Below are 17,817 nucleotides of genomic sequence, written 5' to 3'. Positions count from 1 at the left end.
CGAGGGGCTGCAGGTATCATTTCAATTTCTGATGTCAACATCAAATTACTTATTTCATTTCATGCCTGGCCAAGCATCCTATAGCTACACGCAGGAGCGGTCGCGCTCAACTTGTTCCGCCGTGTCTGTTCCGACGACTCGCCTCGCCCTCCAGCTGACAGCTCTAATTATGCCTGATATCTGATAGCACCGGCACACACTCACAGACTCACATCTGCACTGCAGGAGCCAAAGCTTGAGGTCTGAAGAGGGCCTGCGTCAGACTGACTGAACTTCCACACGAGCCTGTGTATAAGATCCATAAACAAGACTTTCAGTGCAATGTAAACTGTATATACTGCCTTTACATGGTCAAATGCTCCTTTAAGAGGGTTATATATAGCTGTATATGTGTGTAGTGTGTGCTAGTACAATTTTGATAAGCCGACAATAACTGTCGCAATGCAAAGTATGACAAATAGATATGTAAACATATTTTTTTTTAAACCTTTAATCTAATCTAACACACAAATGGCAGATAAAATACTCTCACTTTCATATTTCAATATTAACATAGTAGATTTGGAATTCCAGTTCTTTAATACATGCTTTGTGTTTTTACGGTACATCACTGAAGTCTAAGCATGGTCACTGGTACATTTTTCACCATGTTACTTCCTGTCGTCTCCACTTCTACGGTGTATAAGCACAGTTGTGCTTCAGCCTGAGTCTCCACTGAAGCTGCCAGCTGAGTAAATAGGATGTTCTTATCACCAGCCGAGCACAAACACATAACAGAGCCTGCAGGCCTGAGGGTGAAGACAGCCTCCGCGCTCCTCTACCTCACACCCCGACAACACAAGCACACACACTGAGCTCAAGAAGAGCTCGCACTTAAAACACTCCTATTGTTCTTGTTGGCACAGAGCCTTGTCAGTTTTTAGACCAATGAAGTAGATAAGACAAACTATAAACACTGTTTAAATATTGAACCTCATTATAAATGAGACAGATAAGAAATGCCACCAACTGACTGATAATGATCAGGTGTCGAGACAGCTATTGTAGGGGACCAAGCCATCCTTAACTCAGGTGTTAACTATATTTTCTGGTTGTTCAAACATTCAAGCAAACTTCTACACTAAGTGACAGTTGTGATAAATTCAGCAGATTATTTGTGTATTATTATAAATGCAGGGTTCTCACAACTTGCTTACAAATCAGACCTCATTGTGACTTGCAAGTTACTTTTACTCTACACAAGGGTAGATGGAATATTTTAAAGCGGAGCTTAACTAATTATATATATATATATTCATTATAGAAAATCCATGGCTCTTCCAGGCATGGAAAACTCATTTCCAAAAACATAATCATTACAAAAAAAATTTTTTTTTTAGTTTGGCTAATGATGCACAGATTTGTTTGGACTCACGTCTGTCGGTCTATCTCTGGAGCTGCTCCGGATGGAGGGTTTGGATTCCCCACTCACGCTCTCGCTATCGCTGTCTTTACAGTTGTTCTGACCCGGCTTCAGCTGGAAAAAAACAAAACAAAACAAAACAACAAGAACAGTCAGATGCAGTAAGAAAAGAAATGGCGCTAAAAGACGTGAAACATACTGTTACTAAAGTGTAGACCAGAGAAGAAACAATACTGATGCTCTCTGGATCAGAATACAATAATCTATTAAACCTATGTAAACAAATATATTACATTTGGATAGAGCCCAGACCACAAAACCGATGGAAGCTTGGTTAAAAGGCAGCTATTGGATGCACACTACTGTTAGAAAGTTTGGAATCTTTTATGCTCACTAAAGCTGCATTTATTTGATCAAAAAAGAGAAAAACAGTAATACTGTGAAAAATTATTATTAATCTTATTTTAATGTATTCTAAAATGCCTAATTGATTCTTGTGATTAAGTTTTCAGCAACAATAGACTTTAGTCAGGTTAGACACCATAGGGCCCTATTTTAACGATCTAAGTGCATGGTCCGAGGCGGACGGTGGAGGTGCACTCAGAGCGTGTCCAAAACCAATGACAGGAAAATGGTCGGCACGCCCAGGCCCATGTTCTAAACTTATTTTCCTTTTTCTCTTAATGAGTAAAGCCCAATTTATACTTCTGTGCTATTTATATTCGTATAGTATGCCGTAGCCTGACGTGCACCTCTCAAAAAACTACAGACTAGTGGTTTGCATGTGTACTACACGTCAACACGGACAACGACGCAGAAGTACAAATGAAAACTAACGCATAGCCTACAGCATAAAGGTTATGGCGTAGGTCCGACAAAGAAGTATAAATCAGCCTTAATGGGTGTTTTTTGGACATAACGTGCAATAAACCAGGAACTGCTTTGTTATTGGAAAAATGACTTCAAATTAAAAAACAATAAATAAATAAATAACTTTATTAAGAAATGCCTTTTCTGTGGCATAATCAACCTGTTTGGCTTTGGTCACCGATATCCATATGATTTCAACCACTGAGGCCTGACTTCATAACAAACTTGTGAGAAATATAAATAGAATCCAACCGAACCACATCAAAAGCCGATTTCCATTTGGTAAGCCACTCTCCCCATGCAAGAACCAGAGATTCACAGCAGGTGTCCTTCAGCAGACTAGAAATCATAAAGAACAAGAGCATAGCGAGGAGGAGGAGAAGGGCGAGGGGGAAAATGGGAGGAGGACATGAAATCCAAAAACATCTGAGCCCTAGTAAAGTCTGGAGAACAATGCCATACTCCTGGGACCCGGCAACTGTCGTCAAGGTCTGCGATTTACGTCTTCTGAAGGTTCGCCATTCAGATGGCTGTTTCCGCACCCCTCGCCCTGCCAAAACCCGCCGCCTTCATCTCACAGCACATAAAAAGCCTGTTTTATGAGTCAAGATGAACAGTAAATGACTGCAGTGTCACTTAATGGAAAAAGCAGAGTAGGCCACGGCGCACTGGGGGGTTGTTTACCGAGATGGAGAGATAGATTGGCCCGCTCATTTCTTTTCCTATCTTTCCCTCCCAGACATTCCCTCTTTCTCTGTCTCACTCGCTCTTTCATACTTCCCCATCACGTAGGAGAATAAAAACAGATTCTTTGCGATAGCTCCTGACAAAGGCGGCGGGACAGGAGGAGGGAATAAGATGAGGGTTGGAGAATTTCTCTTTTCACTGGTGCAGGATGTGGGTTGTTAAAGGCGCACAGGCGGGATAAGGGACTGCAGGGAAGAGGGCCCTTGAGTAAAGTACATAATTAAAATGAAATGTTCCTTTTCTGTAGCCATTAGCTATGTGAAAGGATCTCTCTCAGAGGGAGAGCTCACTGACTCCAGGCAGAGACGTTTGCTCATACCAGCAGGCCACCGTGATAAGAGGCCCGCACTGCTCAGTTAGAGAGCGAGTGAGAGCTGGCAATGACATAAAGGAGGACAAGCAACTGACAAGTCATCTAGGTGCATTTTTATGTCTGTGACTTCTTTTTCTTATATGCATCTACAGTACATCTCTTTTCAATAAGCTGTCTCATTAACTTCTTCTAAACATCCACCTCAAGGGAAGTACATAACCCAGTCAAGGTCAAATACTGTTCTGTCTTCATTTAGACTTCATAAAGCATCTCAGATGAGAGACACATCACCAAATGAGAAAAGCAGACAGCTGGAAAGTGCAGGTGTAAACCAGTCGATCAGTACTTATTAGATTTGGCTGATGATCCTCTGAAACCTCCTTTGAATCACTTGGTGGACTTGGTGTGAGATAGAGTTGTAAAAATGTGGTTCATTTCATATTACTCGATGTAATAGCATTAACAGCACCACAGGTTTTCATGTTTTCTTCAGTTGGCATTCTGCCCATTTAGACTCAAGAGAAACATATAAAAGAGAAAATTATATTAAAAGCATTCCTACAAAAAAAAAAATAATAATAATAATAATAAAATAAAATAAAGCACAACGAATAATAATATAATCAAATAAAATACTACTGTTAATTGTAACATTTCTGTATTTAATATCTCATTTAGCTATTAAGCTTATAAGCTAATATTATAACATTTTGTGTAAGCATGGTTGTTTTCATTAGACTTATTAATAACTAATAAATTAATTTTTACAGTGTGTATGTTTTTGTCAACACAAAAGTCACAAAAGCTGGTATTACTTTTCAATAATTGACTATGGGCAGAAAGCTTACACTAATTCGGAGCTACAGATAAACATTACATAAACAGGTTTTATATCAGTATTGGCCAATTCAGGTGACAGGAAACTGTTGTATCCTGGGCATTTAGTAAAGTCATTCATTTTATGGCCTTATATGTTAGCCTGTTCAACATTTAGGTGAAGAGTTAAAATCAGTTGTGAAAAGTAAAAAGTTTTTTCAATGATTTTACATGATACAGGATATGTTACATCAAGTTTCATACTCCGAATTAGAGGTTCTGAAGAAAAACAACACTAAATAAATGACTACCAGGAAGCATTTTTGCTATGTATATAATGTAAATGTCTATGTAAAAAGATATTGTATATTTATTTACTCTGAGTTGAGTTTAAAATCAAATATTAACAGAGCAATCAAACTCGACTCTATCAGAACATCTACCTTTAACCAGTTAAGCAGGTGCACCGAGAATTGCAAAGCAATGAAGGGATTTGTTATTAGTTTCCCCATTCCATTAAACTTAATGTCTCTTAAATAGCCTTTGAAAAATGAACAAGTACTTTTTCCTGTAGGCATGAGGGTCATTTCTTATGAGTTCTCGGAGCAATTTTTGAAGAGATTTGATTAATAGAGGCGTTAAAGAATAAGTGCAATGCGGGCAGCCACGATAAATTACCATCATCAAAAAGTTCAGTGCAAATCGGGTTTCCTCCCACAGTCAATAAATCAGAAAGCTCAAGCAGTTCTGTCTATAAACCTCTATGTCCACACATCGCCCATTACTCCACTTTTAAGGTTTAACAGGGTATCTTGCTAACTCTAAAATTAGTCAGAAGTCTAGACGCATGAAGTATGATATCTATTGTGTTCATTTTTATTGCCCCCCTGCTCTTTCTGGCCGTACTCAGCTTGGTTTTGGCATATGATCGTTACCTACTGCTGCTTTCTAGATTAACTGTCATAACAAACTTAATGCAGTTTCTTGTAAAAATGATATTTCTTTGGAAAGCAAGTATCTCCCATATGTACGTGCATGCGAGCGTGTACATAAAAGCGTTGTTTATGAGTGCGTATGTGTGCAGACGGGCGTCTGTGGGTTTTCACAGTCTTTCTTGTGCAATCATAATGACGTTAATGAAGACTGACAGCTCCACCAGGTTGCACCATAAGGATAAACTCCTTTAACAACCCAGAGAGCAGAGCCTGAGTAAAGATTCCCCCTCCAGGAAGATAACAAACAGATGGTTTTCATATTCCAGCAACTAATTCCTCAACAATTAAAAACACAGTAAGACATTAGCATCTAATGAAACATTTAAACTACCAGTAAGTGCATCTGCCATTAATTTCAACACAGTAAGTTCTTGTTTTGCCTCAATCTGTTCCCTGTTAGGGCTGATTTCTCCCTCCCCCCTGTCTGAGTTTACTGAAGTATAGAATTAACAACTGTTTTCAATAAGCAGTCAGCATGGTTCCCTGGCACAAAAGCCTCCACGCTATTAAAGATTAATTTATGCTGCCAAGGCTTTGATGCGAGGCAGTAATGGAAAGAGCTTCTCGTTTTGCCTTCCCCATAAAAAGGTCAAAGAGACCTGTACGTGTTAACCCGGCTCTCGCGACCGCCCACAAAAAGAAAGCCAGTCGTCAATGGTTGTTTTATAGATAGCACAGTTTTATTGCGCTGTAATCACATTGCACTTAGCGAGAAAACGAAGGTAGTTTGTTTCCTACGTTGCAAGAGGAGGCCAAGCATAACATCTTCTGACTGCGTAACACTGATAGAAAGTCACATTAATTCACACCGGCGCTTTGCGAACAACAACTTCTTTTTTTGCGATCAACTTTTTTATTTGCATTTTATTTGTATGCTTCGCGAACAAGTTCTGCAATACAACAAGGCTTTTTATTTGAATTGACTGCGATTTCGCACTGGCGCCCGCTCCGAAGCCACACATCCATTACAAGTACAGGTACAATAGTCCATAAGCCTAAATGTATTTTATAGGGACTGTCTCAAAGACGTAGAGCACAATTTCTTGGAGTTTCCATATAACAGACAGTTTTAATGGCTCTTTAAATGTGAAAGTGGGAGCGGCGGCTTTCAATGGCACTCCTGGAGAATGGTGCCTTAATCTGAAATAATACTGACATACATTAAGAGCTAGCTTGTAAAATCCATATTAGTTTATACAGAGATGGAAGCACTTGTAAAGAGTAAAACGGTGCAGCTCAAGGCGAGAGTGTAGATGAGCATCCATTCAAAGTGTGATGGTACAAGGAGATGGTGTATTGCTAAGCGTGTTCGAGAGAAAAGAACGCACTGGAAGAACGAAACAGTACAGTTTTGGTAGAAATTCACTGACGGTTCCTCAGAGCTAGAAACAAAGTTTGAGTAATAGGCTAAGCGTCCTTTGAAATCCTCTGACTAGACTCTTAAAATGGCTTTTGAAGCTTTTATAGGATTATCGTTAGCACATGTAGTCAATTATTTCCTTTGCCCACTTGCTGAAAAGTGCTTGCCGGTGTTATGATAAAATTTTACAAGTCCATTGAACTATTCCCACAGGCTCGGCCCACAACCCGATGCAGTCAAACACAAAGCCAGACTCCACCGCATTGGCCTTTTAAACGGCGCCGTTCGCAAACCCCAATACCCTTTTCATCTAAACCCCTGCTTTGAACAGCTCGGCTGACCCTTCTCTTCCAGTGGAAACCCATGGGATTCTGTTGCTATCGGCTTCTGTTCTTCCTTAGTTACGCACTACAGCAGCTGTGGAGCTCGACAGTAATAAAACCTGGAACAATTTACCAGCTTTTATTGTTCTTCTGTGGCGTTTCAGCACAACGAACCTGTTCTCCAAGGAGCTGAAAGAGAGAGTGAGAATCCCACTAGAGCGCCAATGAAAGAGGATCTCATTTACCTAAAAGCGCTTATAAATTTTTAATTTGCTTTAACAAGTAAATTAACAAGTCCCTCATTCGGGAAGTTTTATGGCTGCCTGCCACCGAGGGACAGCCATGAAAGTTTTATAGATAATCCACTAGTGTGCTAGGCTGCTTATAATAAATTGTCTATTTCCTGCTGCAGAGTCAAATCCCTCAGTTTCCAATGACTACACTTTAAATATCTCTTCTTTTCAGCACGATATAATGCCTGTTTTAATACTGCCCGTAGAGGGAGAAATATCCCATTTCTTGTGGAGGTGAGGAGGGTCTGGTCTATGTGAGTCAGTGTTGGCTTACATTCAGGAGACAATTTTTAATACTCTAGCCTCCATCTTCACACAGGTCTATGTGATTGGCTGGCAACTTAAAGGGACAGTTACCCAAAAATGAAAATTCACCCTTGTGCCATTTCCGAATCTGAATGACTTGCATTAGTCTGAGCAAAACAAAAAATATTTTGAAGAATGTTTCTAAAGAATTATACATCTAATATCAAATGAGACATCCAAACAGCTTGACTGGATAAATAAAAATAAATTGTGAAATCATTATCATTAACTGGTTTTGTTTACCAATCAGCTGTGAAGTAATAACTGGAACACTCACATCTGCATGTAAGAAAAACAAAAAACACTTATATGCAATATGGGTGTGTGGCAACTTGTGATCCATACAAACTCATCTTTGCATCTACTGTACTTTGAGTTTTGGTTGCTTATAACATATTATATTATTGTAATATCATTTATCTAAATATAAGTGCTGTCAAATGATTAATCATGATTAATTGTATCCAAAATAAAAGTTTTAGTTTACATAATGTGTGCACTGTGTATATTTATTATGTACATCTAAACACATACGCATACATGTATATATTTAAGATTTTTTATGTTTATGTATTAAATATATCTATATATTATATAAATTATATGAATATAAATATATACATGCAAAATACATTGATATTTAATCAGAAAGAAGAATCAAAATTAAATTTATTGTCCTCATGCTCTCATGGCCTACTGCTGTAACACATGCCTGTACTGTATATAGGTCAGCTTTTGACTCTGTTCCCAATTAGTGAATTAAAAGGCCCTGCATGAGCTTCCCGGACCTCCATCTGAGCATTCTGTTTTTCTGGCAGCCGGCAGTAGTTGGATACCACTGTGAGCAGTTAACCTGAGTGAGCTTACCCTAAAGACAACAGCGCTTGACAGAAGGATACAGGGGCCATCATAGCTGGTGCGGCATGGCTGCAAATGTTCCGTCATTGCTTGGACAGCAGCTGTGTCACCCAGCCAACCCATGCGGCCCTGCTATGACCTCTTCAGCTCTGAGGGCCGGGGCTCTTAACTGCCGCAGACAAGCTGCCTGTATCGCATCCGATCTAAAGTAGCAGCTTGTCAACAGGGATCAGTGCTCGGGTCAGGCTAAAAGGCCTGCACGTCTGTTTATTTAGGCTAACATTACGCCCGAGTACGTAAAGCGGCGTGCTTCCGCTCGCACATTGTCACGATGACCCTGCCCTCTCGAAGACTCTGGGTTATATTTGCCGCCTTTCTACGTCAACGCTCCAATCGACATCTACATTCCCCCGAAGCCTCGATTTTGTAGGTGACATCACATCCTAAATGTCAGCTGAAACTATTTTGCGGAAATATTGCAGCTTTCATCAGCGTCTCCCATTCCCCAAGGTGCGATTGCCTTGGAAACGCTCCGGACCCCCCTCTTCGCGGTCGGTAAGCTCAAGTGACAAGCGACGACCTTCGGGTGACCTTGTCAGGCGCTGCTGTCGTGATGGAAGAAGGGATCTTAACTGACGATTACCATTAGCTTTAACCTGTCTTTCATTCCACCTGTGTGAGAATGCAGAGCTGTTAAGAAGCAAAAGAGAGTCGGCACTCTCAACAGAGGCCTGAGGGTAAATGAACCTTGAAGGAAGGAAGAAAAGAGAGATATATGGAGAGGGAAAAGAGAGGCAGAGGTGGACAGGGAGTAAAAACAGTGCAGTTTAAACCTCATAACTTACACAAAGAGCAGTGTTTACTCACTTTAGCCGTTGCCTCGAGGACAAACCTGAGGACGCGTTTATATGGATATAAAACTTAGTGATGTACAATGACATTATAGACAAATCAATATGCTTTTAACATCCATCCTCTGCTTGTGCTCAGCACTACTCCAGCTCCACTCCTACAAATGGCTCTATAATGTGATGCTCCTGCATACTGATATATGGGGACAATTCTCAGATTTAATAATGAACTGAAGAGCAGAGGAGGGAAGTGGGATATTACGAGCGACTGGAGACTTAAATTCTCTTAGATCATATCTGAACAGCTACTTATGGCGCTCAGAATGACAATAAAAGATGAGGTCGTCAGGCTGTGAGCACCACACTAAAGCTCGACTGACATGGTTTTTCACTGGCCGATGCTGATATTTAGAAATCAGGGTTTTTGTTTATGTTTACTGACAGGGACAGAAAGCTTTCAGATTTCATCAAAAAAATCTTAATTAATTAATTAATTAATTTGAGGGAATGATCTCTTTAATGGAAATAAAATTATATATACAGTAATCAGTTTTTGGATGCCTAGTTCACTATCTTGACACATCCCTAAGGGAAAGACACTCAAAACATAAATACAACATGGCTGAAATGAATCAAGCGAACTGGGTCTTGGAAGCCAAATAGATATTTCCCAGAATGCAGCAGATTCACAGAGGGCAGGCCATAAAAGAAAAGCCAGAGAATTTAAGCTAGCAGGCCAAGTGCTTATCACTACATAACATTTCATCAAAGAAAATTTGTGCGCAATTAATTACATTCCCAGGCCTCCGCGATCCGGCCGTAGTTGTTACTCGGCTATCAGCTTTCAGGGCTCGCCATCAAACCAAGACTCACTCACAGTGCCAAGTCACATCCCCCAACACCAGCCAGCCTCAATAAAAGAGAAGGAAAGAAATCTCCTCTCTTCTCAGCTTGCAAGAGCTCTCATTCCTCTTTTTTATTGCCATTTATTTTCCTCTAGGAATTCACTGCCAGTATATTGGCAAGCCTTCCAGTAGATGGAAGCAATTAAATTTAGCGCGGACACTTAACACCGGGTCAAGCCATGCGCACAGCTCATGTGTGGCAGTAATATGATAAACAGTGGTATCCAGTGTGGTTGAGGTTGCTTTTATTTTTTGTCCATCTGTCTATGATGAAAGTGACAGGGAGAATGTGCAGCACTGGTGTGGAATGCTGTTTTTTTAGGCACTTTCTATATTTATACATTCTTTATGGCCGTGGATGTAAACAGGTCAGGACCGGAGTGTCACCGAACAGGCCATACAGACGTGCAGAAATCTCTAACTGAGCATTAACATGCTAAACAACCAACGGAAATGGCTAATGGAGAGTTTAAGTGTTTCCACTCCATTATCATATAGACAACAAACAGACCACGACAGCTTGAAACAAAATGGTGAATTATTACACAAGTCATGTTGCATCAAAGCATCTTGCTTACTGCTGGAGCCATGGCCTAGTTTGGTCAAATCCAGATCCTTATTAGTTTCCATGCCATCTCTCTAATATAATATAAAGAGAAAACCAGGGCTTGAAAACGAAAAAAATATTCAATCGGTTCACTCCGAGCAGAATCGATATGTTAACGTTTCTGTTCTGCGTTCCTTTGATATGATTACCGTTCCGAAACTGGTTCGGGTGGAAGAAATACCGGTTAATAACGTTATTTTTTTTAAACAATATTCTTTGCCTATAATTTGCCTAATAATAATAATAATATAATAATAATAATAATAATAATAATAAAAGTATAGCGTTTAATTTACTCAAAAAGAAAATGAAAAAATAGAGATCTAACGCTTAGTCACAGCCAAACAGCATCATTTTCTCTAGATTTTGGCCAAATGTAGGCAACTTAAAAATAAAAAAATAAAAAATAAAAAAATCTATCAACAAATCTATCAAGACATCAAAGTATTTTTAAGATATTTAAAAATGTTTCCTGCATTGTAATTTAAAAAAAAAAAATGTGCTCACGTGCATTTTATTAGCTTATTACCGTATTTTCCGCACTATAAAGCGCACCGGATTATAAGGCAAACCTTCAATGAATGGTCTATTTTAGAACTGCTTTCATATATAGGGCACACCGGATTATAAGGCGCATAGAATAGAAGATTCTGCAGTCAAAAATTTGACTGGGTTTGCGTTATGCATCCACTAGATGGAGCTGTGCTAAAGGGAATGCCAACATTTTGACAGAGCGCCTTGATCCATACATAAGGCGCTCCAGATTATAAGGCACACAGTCATTTTTTGAGAAAATGTAAGGCTTTTAAGTGTGCCTTATAGCGCAGAAAATACGTTAATTTCTCTAATAATTATTACTAATAATAATTAGTTTCTCTCCAAAATAAATCTTCTAAAGTTTAGGCTAAACGTCAATCCTAAACCAAATTAATCTAAGGTGAAGCTGATGCCTACCTCCTACGAATCCAAATGTTTCCTTGTTCCTGACGTATCTAGATGCTAAAATGTTATTTAATATAAAGTAAATTTTCTCCAAATTTCATTCTAAGAATTATTTTGAGGTTAATGTGTTAATATAGCAAAAATAAAGCTTCCGGGAAATTTGAGAAGCTCCGCTAGACTATTTTAGTTCCCCTCACACCACAACAAAATAATTTCAATTAGCAGTATTTAGAAAAGAACAAGAATTAAAAATATAAGAAGCTATAGCAATATTAACGACAAACTAAAACTAATTAATTTAGGCTAAAACGAAACTGTAACCAGCGGGTCTCTCATTCGACACGAAAAAAAGTTTCCGTATTGCGATGTATTTGAATGCCAAATGATTATAAAAAATTGCCTATTGTTTATTATATCCTAATCTTTGTAAACATTTTGTGTCTGCATTATGTCTATTTCTAAATGAAATATATTTTTTCTCTAAAAAACTTATATACAAGTTCTCTCTCTCTCTTTCTCTCTCTCTCTCTCTCTCTATATATATGTATATATATATATATATATATATATATATATATATATATATATATATATATATATATATATATACATATATATATATATATATATATATATAGTGTAATAAAACTAGATAAAAGCCACTAGCCTGATAATAAATGTAGGTGTGTAATGTTTAAAAGCACAGGTTAAGTGCATAAACCACTGATTAGAAAACATAAATCATAGTCATACTTGCTGCTATGATGCCTGGCAAAACAAAGCCATTCTATAATTACAGATGTATTTTTGCTTCCCAACATATTTAACTTCTGACATATTATAGCTTTCCAAATGAAAGAATGCTTAGTAGAAAGTAATGACTTATTTTAAAGATTTGATTCTATTATAAAAACTAGAGATGCACAGATACTTAAATTAATGTCAACAACATATAAATGATTTAAAAAATCTATACTTTTTCAAAAAAAAGAAAAAAAAAGAAACACAACTTAACTCAAAACTAAAAAAATGGATCAAAGTGCTGTACATAGATCACATAAAATGATATAAATCATTACAAACATAAAATGGCAACAAATCACTACAATAAAAAACTAAAATTTAAGTGATAGTTAGATGATGGTAAATTAGCACAAACAAAGAAATTTATTTATATCACCAAATGACTTCAGTTATACCACCAGAACAACAAAACCCCCCAGAAGCAATGGAAGTCAATACATTTTGATGAAAGATGATTAAAAGATACGTAAATATCTTATCTATCATTGTGGTTTTGTTTCTTACCATCATTCCATTGTTATAAACAAAAGATTACATAGAAAATAAGGTCATAATTATATATATATATATATATATATATATATATATATATATATATATATATATATATATATATATATATATATATATATATATATATAATGATACTATTTATGAATTCTGTTGTTTGTGCAGACTTTATTATGGGAAAATATGCATAATGTGAGTTATGCATGAGGCCCTGATCTGTTTTGATGAAAAATTCTCTAAGCGTCATACAGAGCATTCTTTTTTTTCTGGCGCTGGTCTTTATTTTTCATAGTTGCCTGTAAAGATAAGGTGTATTATAACCCAAGGCTCTGGGTGGGCCATTCTGGGAATGCGGGACACAGGTGATCAGTGTGTGTTTCAGAGTATACAATTTACACTGTTTAAAATAGCTTCTTGCTCTCATAGACCTGTCAGCACCTACAGTACATCACAGAGAGAGAGAAAACCAGGGCTGGGGACAAACCATCCAACCTGTGTCAGCTACAAATTACAGCATTCCCAAGAGCACTTCTTGCCTTGGCCCCATTTCTTCTTGCTTCATAATGATGCTGCTCTTTTGCTTCAAATTAATATTCAAGTGTGAAATTATAACCAGACTGACAGAAGGCAAATTTGTTCACTCTTATCTTAACCAAGGCTGTTATCGTGATATGCAGGAGTTGTTTAGTATACTGACCGTTATATTTATATTGATCGTATTAAGACTGATCGTACAGAGACGGTGTCGCGCCGCCCCACTCTGCAACAGCGAAAGTCTGTCTACAACACTGGTCGAGAACTGGATGTTTGCGAATCATTTGAACTATGTGTCAGTGTGTGATAAATAGAATGAGGCATCAGTTTACTGTCGGGATTTGTCGTGTCGCACCACATCCAATGTAGACAGCATCACTGATTCATAGTATTTCGTTGCGTCACACCACACAGCTCATGTCCAATGTAGACACAGTGAGAGCCACGCAGATGCATGTGAACTCTCAATTCCATTCACTTGCGTGTCTATTAATGACACATACAAGCTAAATTACGTCAAAATTCTTGTCTCTGTAAGTATCCTTCTAAACACAGTTGCTTATGGCTTAGGTGAAGGCAAATAATTGAGAACGATTTATTACATTTAATTTATAGAGTGAAGAACTTGCAGTGTTATTTCACATTTGATTATTCAATTTCTGTACCTGAATACTGTTAGACTTATCTGAAAAAAGAAAAGCACTGTTCATTTAACTTGTATCTTTATTCAATTATATTTATCTATGCTTGTAATTTGTTTATTATTATGCTCATTTACTCACCTTTCAAAAATCACCCAAATCATAGATTTTTTAATTTTTTTTAAATAGAGCTAAACATGTCTTCTGGTGATTTACTTTTTCATATTGCAATATATATTGAAAAACAATTATCACAATGTGAGATTTTTATTTTTCAATATTCTGCAGCCCATAGACAAGTAGTTGATTAGTTCATCTATTTATTTTTCAATATACAAACACATGTATTCTCCTATATACATTTACAGACACACTTTATTTGAAGGTCCAATTCCCACTATTAACAAACCATTAACTACTTTTTTTACGATCCTGTCCTCCAACAAAAAACGACCATATAGGTTGTTTGTGCAAGCACCTTATTACGACCTATATTTATGTTTTAAAGTTAAGCGGCCTTTAGCGGGCGTAAAAATAATGACAGTATCGTGTTGCGTCTGTCGTCATGAAATGAGGTATAACGTCATTACCAATCAAAACGCACGTTTATTTAAATGCAATGTGTGGACTTTTTACACCGATCTCACAGTAATTCGTACATATTTTACTAGTTGGCTTATTCGTTCGAATGACCACATCTTACCCCACCCCTAAACCTAACCCTCACAGAAATCATGCTAAATTATGATTTATTGAGCAAATACATTTACGTACACGTCCGTTCTCTTGGTTCGAACCTATGATAGCATGATTACATAAAGGTATAACGCAATAATCTACCAACTGAGCAACACGAAACGCAAATCAGAGTGCAAATAAAAGAGTAATATTAATATGCAAATAAAAGAGTAACATTAATATGAAAACGACATTTTGCCGATAGGGGCGCAATTGTAGTATACGCTCTGATGGGTCATATTTCAGGGATTTAGACAAATGACCCATACGAGCATATTGGTTGGAGGACAGGTTGTTTTTTACATTAATGGCTTTGGCCTCAATAAACTCCTAATTTGCTGTTTATTACTAGTTAGTAAAGTGATTGTTAAAATTTAGGTATTGGGTATGATTAGGGATGTGTGAATATGATAATGCAGAATATGTGCTTTATAAGTACTAATAAACAGCAAATATGTTAATAATAGACATGCTAATAACTACTAGTTAATAGTGAAAATAGTGCCCTATTCTAAAGCGTTATCATATTCACATACACACCAGTTTTATTTGTTTTAATTTTAGTTAACATTTTAGCTTATTAAAGTATTATTTTTTTAATTTGTCTATATAGTTTTCCATTTTAGTTTTCAGTTTTTTTTTATTTAATTGTAATTATTTAAGTACTTCAACTAAAAAAGTCATAGTTAATAGTGAATAAGTGAATAAGTGTTCCATATTCTAAAGTGTTACCCTGTTTATTTGCCAAGAAATCCCATATCAGTTTCCACAAAAGCATTTAGGCAGTACAACTGTTTTCATGTTAACCTTTTGTACTCTTTTATTTGCACTATAATTGGGTTTTCGTTTAGCTCAGTTGGTAGACCACTGAATTATATGACGATTTGTAATCATGCGATCATGGGTTCGATCCCAGAGAATGCATTTGTTCATAAAATGTATATGCTCTATAAATCATTATTTTGCATGATTTCTGTGAGGGGTAGGTTTAGGGTTGGGGTTAGGTCATTTGAACGAATAAGCCACCTAGTAAAATATGTACGAATATGTACAAATTGCTGTGAGATCGGTGTAAAAAGTCCACACATTGCATTTAAATAAATGCTAATTTTGATTGGTAATGACAGTTATATGTGATTTCATGATGACTGACACAACAGGATATTGTCATTATTTTAACTTAAATAATAACATATAACTTTAAAACGTAAATATAGGTCGCAATAAAGGTGCTTGCACAAACGGCCAATATGGTAGTTTTTGTTGGAGAACAGGCTCTATTAAGTCGACTAGTCATTTAACCAGCCCTGATTCTGAATAGCTGATTTGATTCCGTACATTCTACACAGCTACAGTCGAGCCCCGCCAGGATACATTTAGAAAATCTAGCAAATTCCCTTAGTTTTTCAGCCTAACGTTTCTGTTTCTTTGCCGCCAGACAATGGCAACCTTCATCGTCTCTGTCAGCCCATGATTTTTTTTTCTTTCTTTTTTTTACAGGCTCTTAGGACCACAAATGTCAACCAGAGGAAGGCAATTATGAGACTAAAATTACTTCCTTACTGTTATCAATCCACTCAGTGGGCCGGGGGACTGGTTAAAAGCCACCATGTAATGGGTCTCAGTTAGACTTTTCTCCTGGGCATCCGCCAAGGCTGCTAACCTTGCTATTAAAGGCCTCGACAAGCTTTGTCAATGCAATCTGCTGAATGCTTTGAGTGACAAGCGATCGATACTCTCCACTCTCTGGGGTTATCGGTGGTGACAGAGCCCTAAGTAATAACACAACCCTGGCTGCCTCCTCCAACTTAAACGCTTCCCCTGACACAATATTTCTTTTTGGTCTCCAAGCTCGCGAGCTAAATTTTCGTGTCAATCGAAAAAGGGAGGATGGGAGGGAGGGAGGTGGTGGAGGAGAGAAATGGAAGGAGGGTCTGACAAATGGCTGTATGTGTGTGCGTGCGGATTGATGCCGACCGGGGCGAGAGTGAGGCACGGGGGAGGGAGGTGGGGGCGCGGAGAGCTCAGATAAATCGAAAATGACTGGCTGGCGAGTTGTAATCTGCCAGTGCTGAGCCCCCTGTAGCAACAAGCCAAATGAAAAAGCATGCTGACAGACCACAGAGATGGAGGGCCTGTGGTAGACTGCAGGAGGGAGGGAGCGAACGAGCGAGAGCAGTGGAAGGGAGAGAGGAAGTGAAAGCCAAGCCAGAGATATTACGAGGAGAAACACTTGCTCTCGTGCTTGACGCACTGTTATTTATGATAAACCGCGTCTGAAGCCATTTGTGGATGTGGAGGCAGATTTCTATATAATAAGCAGCAGAAACAAACAGGAAACAACAGGAAAATGCATCTCAATTAACACGGTTTATATCGTTCTGCAGTTAAATATAAAATCAATTACACCTGAATGCAATTACATTTTTCTTGGAAGATGTGCTACTAGTGTTTTAATTGGGGTTACACTCTCTAAATGCATCAGTGGACTAAAAAAAGCTCCTATACGCTCATTTCTCACCTGCTGTCTCTGAGAAGCGCACAATTTAACACACTCGCACGCACTCACACCCACACAAAGGCAGCTGTCCTGTCCTCTACCAGCAGGTGGAAAACATTCTGACATCCAACTCCAACACAAGAGCTCCACCTACAGCCAATTCTGCTCCACCCATACTCCACACTAATCCTTCTTTGTCTGAACACGGAGATCCACCCACATAGAGGCAGCGTGTTCTGTATTTACTGCACAGAGGGATGTCAAATCTGGGGCTGACCAGTAATTGTAGATCACGGAGCCAGGATGAATGGGAATGGGAATGTCAATTGTATTTCACCCACTTCTCATCATTTACTATTCCCTTTCCACATCAGTATAACAAATTACTATGCTACAACAAGGCAGAACAGTCCAGATTTGTAACTGGCCTAACGATGATTATTTACAGACTTTATATACAAAATTAGACATTGTTTTAGCAATGCATACATCATAAAAAATG

General features: G+C 37.9%; 1 protein-coding gene across 1 annotated transcript in view; it reads right to left on the bottom strand.

The window, feature by feature from the left end:
* Positions 1-208: 208 nt before the first annotated feature.
* Positions 209-17,817, bottom strand: part of LOC113074264 (autism susceptibility gene 2 protein-like) — a 62,380-nt gene continuing 44,771 nt past the window's right edge. Inside the window, exons 2-4 of the mRNA XM_026247023.1 lie at positions 1,415-1,516; positions 655-817; positions 209-285 (exon numbers count right to left, since the gene is read on the bottom strand). Coding sequence (XP_026102808.1) covers positions 209-285; positions 655-817; positions 1,415-1,516 — 342 coding nt within the window. The remainder of the gene's footprint in view (positions 286-654; positions 818-1,414; positions 1,517-17,817) is intronic.

Source organism: Carassius auratus, unplaced genomic scaffold (assembly GCF_003368295.1).
Source record: "Carassius auratus strain Wakin unplaced genomic scaffold, ASM336829v1 scaf_tig00014188, whole genome shotgun sequence".
Classification (NCBI taxonomy): domain Eukaryota; kingdom Metazoa; phylum Chordata; class Actinopteri; order Cypriniformes; family Cyprinidae; genus Carassius; species Carassius auratus.
The sequence above is the reverse complement of the archived record's forward strand: the minus strand, read 5'-3'. Positions and strand labels throughout refer to the sequence as shown.